This window comes from Ranitomeya variabilis, chromosome 6, assembly GCF_051348905.1.
Source record: "Ranitomeya variabilis isolate aRanVar5 chromosome 6, aRanVar5.hap1, whole genome shotgun sequence".
NCBI lineage: Eukaryota > Metazoa > Chordata > Amphibia > Anura > Dendrobatidae > Ranitomeya > Ranitomeya variabilis.
In genome coordinates this window covers 533,605,838-533,609,385 of record NC_135237.1, presented here as the reverse complement: position 1 = coordinate 533,609,385, position 3,548 = coordinate 533,605,838, and the positions used below count along the sequence as shown (strand labels likewise).

General features: G+C 44.8%; 1 protein-coding gene across 1 annotated transcript; it reads right to left on the bottom strand.

Annotated features, from left to right (window-relative positions):
* Nucleotides 1–422: 422 nt before the first annotated feature.
* LOC143783320 (uncharacterized) lies at nucleotides 423–2,380 on the bottom strand. The gene is made up of 3 exons (XM_077271724.1): nucleotides 2,128–2,380; nucleotides 796–1,588; nucleotides 423–449 (listed from the first exon to the last, which is right to left on the bottom strand). The coding sequence occupies exons 1-3, from the start codon at nucleotides 2,328–2,330 to the stop codon at nucleotides 423–425; spliced, it is 1,023 nt and encodes a 340-aa protein (XP_077127839.1). The 5' UTR covers nucleotides 2,331–2,380.
* Nucleotides 2,381–3,548: the final 1,168 nt, after the last annotated feature.

Below are 3,548 nucleotides of genomic sequence, written 5' to 3'. Positions count from 1 at the left end.
CAGCTCAGTGAGGCTACCGTCACTGAAGTTATCAAAGCATCAGTCATTTTGCACAACTTTACCCGCATACATGATTGCTTTGCAGATGGTAATGATGAACACATGTTGCGTAGTGTAATTAGGCCAACACCACATGGCCCTCCTCCGCGCCGTCCCCTTTCTGGAGTCAAAGTTAGGGATGTTTTGACAAATTATTTTGTATCTCCTCAGGGTTCTACTCCCTGGCAAGATTATGCTGTTTCTCAGTTCTAATTTTCTTATTTTCTTGATGTCTTTGTGAAATATAATTTTTTATGCCCCAGAAAAAGTACTGTGTGTGTTGTGTTTCCTTATTGACCCTATGTTTATGTTTCTAGAATATGTGTGTGATGCAATAATGATTTTGACCAAAACATCATTTAGCTTTTTCAAAAACATTTTACTTAAAGAACCAGCCTTTTTTGGTTTCCCTGTTAACATATTTTTTTCATATGTTAGTTTTCCTTTTTTAGGGTGAAGTTTAAAACCAGAAAAAACAGAAAAGGTTAAATGGTGCCAAAAATAACACAAAACCATGGTAGGCAGCTCACAAATATAAAGATTAGGCCACAAAACAACAATACATTACAAATCCCTGTAAGTTGGCGGGGGAGATGGTGCCTGCTCTGGGTCCTGGTCAGGGGGCCTTTGTTGGGCCAATGTGACTTCATCCTGTGAGGATGCACTGGCTTGTGGCACAGAATACTGGCCTTGTCCATATTGGCCAGTTGGGTGGTGTCCATAAGCCAATTGTCTCTGTGCCTCATGCTGACGGACATATTGGCTTGCATCATGCCCAAGCCCAAAATGGCCATGTTGTCCAAACCCAGGTTGGGACCAGCCTACATCACTGGGTCTGGAAAAGTTGCCATATTGGGATTGGGGGTTGTAGGCTGCCATTTGGTAGACTGATGGCCTTTGTATATTTGGTGGTGGGAGGGGTTGAGGTGGAGGCATACGTGGAGGAGGTGCTGCAAATCCTGATTGATCTTGCTCCTGTTGAGGGAATTGAAGGCGCAAGAGGTTGGTTTGGGAAAGCTGCCTTCGCTCAAGATATTCAAACACCTCATAGGGGTTATTTGGAGCTGTGCTTAAATCAATCAGGATTTGCATACACCCTCTCACACGTAGCCTCACCTCACGGGGAAGGGGTCTAAGGTAACGGGCAAGGCTGCGGGCAAAGGCCTCCTCTCCATCATCCGTTGCTGCCCTGGCCAAATAATTGAGGACCCCAGCGTCAACATCATTTCTTGTTGCTTGCAGCTCTCTCCTTCGGCGGGCTCTCCGTAAAGGCCCAGCTGCCTGTGGGGATGACACCAGTGGGTGTGGAGGGCTGCTGCTCTGGGCATGTTCCTCAGGCCTTTCAGCATCATGTGGTGCTGAGGGTGGTGGTGCTGCTGCATCTTCCTCACTTGCTGCTGCCTGCTGTGATGATGATGCTGATGGGTCCTCAAGGATGGATGCTGAAGCTTGGAAAGATGGGCCTGCCACCTCTTCATCAACACTTACAGGATCGATCAGAGCCTCCGATTCCGACCCGGTCTCCCTCTCTGTGAGGTTAGACTGTGTTCTGTTAATAAAAAGCCAAAAAAAAAGGGATTAGTGTTTGCCCATTGTTTAATTACACATCTGTGAGCTATATTGTGTCAAAAAACATACACACAACCTCATATCAGACCAACATCTACTCCACTCTTATCTCAAATTCACACATGAATATACCAGATTTTTCTGTGGGATCACACCAAAGGTTAACAACACTATCACAACACATCATAATGTGGCCTAACATTTCAAGCTCAAACAAAAACAGGAAGACCCACATCTTCAAACAATCACAGAACATCCAGTAACAAACCAACTAACAAACCACTGCATGAACATTTCTAATCTCGCCTACTACCTTCTCATCCATCCCTTGTAGTAGGTAGTGATGTTTGGCGGGCAGAGTCCTCTCTCATCCAGGATCCTTTTTGAATTTAGCCTTGTTTACATTATATTTTGCACTATATTTACACATCCTTACATGTAATTGGCAATGTAAGAACCGTAAAAATAACAAGATAAGATTGATTATCAATCAAAATGTGTGGAGAGGTTATTACTTACTGCCTCAGATTCATACTGACATCCAAAAATGAAAGACGGTCATAGTAGATATATTTCCGCTTCTTGAGTGGGGCTGATGACCCACTTCTTGCCCGCTGCTGTCTTTCACGCCGGTATTGGTCCCGGATGCTGCGCCATCGTGTCATTACATCATCCACTGCAATTACATGTTCAAAAATATTGAGCAAGATCAGTAGGAACATAGCTTCTTACAGTTGTCATTGTTTTTGTTTTTTTGTTTGTTTTTTTGGGGGGGGGGTTTCTTGCACCATTATTTACATGGTGCAGCAGATGTGAAAGGGGTTACATGCAGTGGTCTATATATCGGTCACAGTTGGAAACTTTACAGTCACAGACTGGGAGGGGAGAGAACCCTGTTCTTGCAAACATACATTAGGTCGGATTGTGAATGTGAAATAAAAATGCCTTCTGCAAGAATTAGCCTAATGTGACAATTTAGGACAAATAAAGACAAGGGGCAACACCCCTCTGGGCGAGGTATGAGTACCAAGAAATATTTATCCGCGCAACATCAAGATTACCTATGTACATAAACACTTGGCCTTGTTAATCAGCTTTGGGATTTGACAAAATGGACATAAATGACACAGATATCTAAAAATGATTCTTCAAGTCATCATGTAGGGAAAGCATCTTGTAAAGTCAAATCTGGGGAATACATGAGTGTACTTACTTAGTCTTGTCTGGTCCGCACGTGGCCGTTGGGCATAATCAGGGAATAGGAGGCCACAGATGGCCCTCCAAGCTGCCTCTTTCCTGGCCCGGTTGGAGTAGTTTGGATCCCGCTGGTCCCATATTTCTGGCCTTTCTTGGACCAGGATGAGGAGCATGTCCACATTAATTAGACTGGCCATGATGCATGCAACTCTGTGGAGGCGAGCCCCAGACTTCCGGGATGTCTGTGTGGCGTTTTCAGCTAATTAGCATGTCTGGGATTCATGATTGAGAGCTTGGCTCAATTCCTTGCACCTGGCGTTGGCTGGCGTATTTCTCGCAAGTCACACTGCTGGTCCGTGTGTAATCCGTATTTTTCACGCACCCATAGACTTTCATTGGCGATTTTTTTGCGCAACACGGTGACAAACGCAGCATGCTGCGATTTTCTACGGCCGTACAAGACCGTATATTACGGATCCGTAAAATACGGCAGATAGGAGCTGGGACATAGGGAATCATTGGGCCATGTTTAATGCGTATTTTACGGACGTAGTTTATGCGCTCATACGTCCGTAAAACTCGCTAGTGTGAGGCCGGCCGTAATGTTCCTCACAGCAGGATGCTACTAAAAAAAAAAGATAAAAAAAAAAAAATTCTCGCCGGCCTGACGCCACATCTTGGCCCCGATCTCTCTGCTCCCGCTGTGTGCCTTCTCCCTCACTTGAAGAAGCCTGTAAAAATTA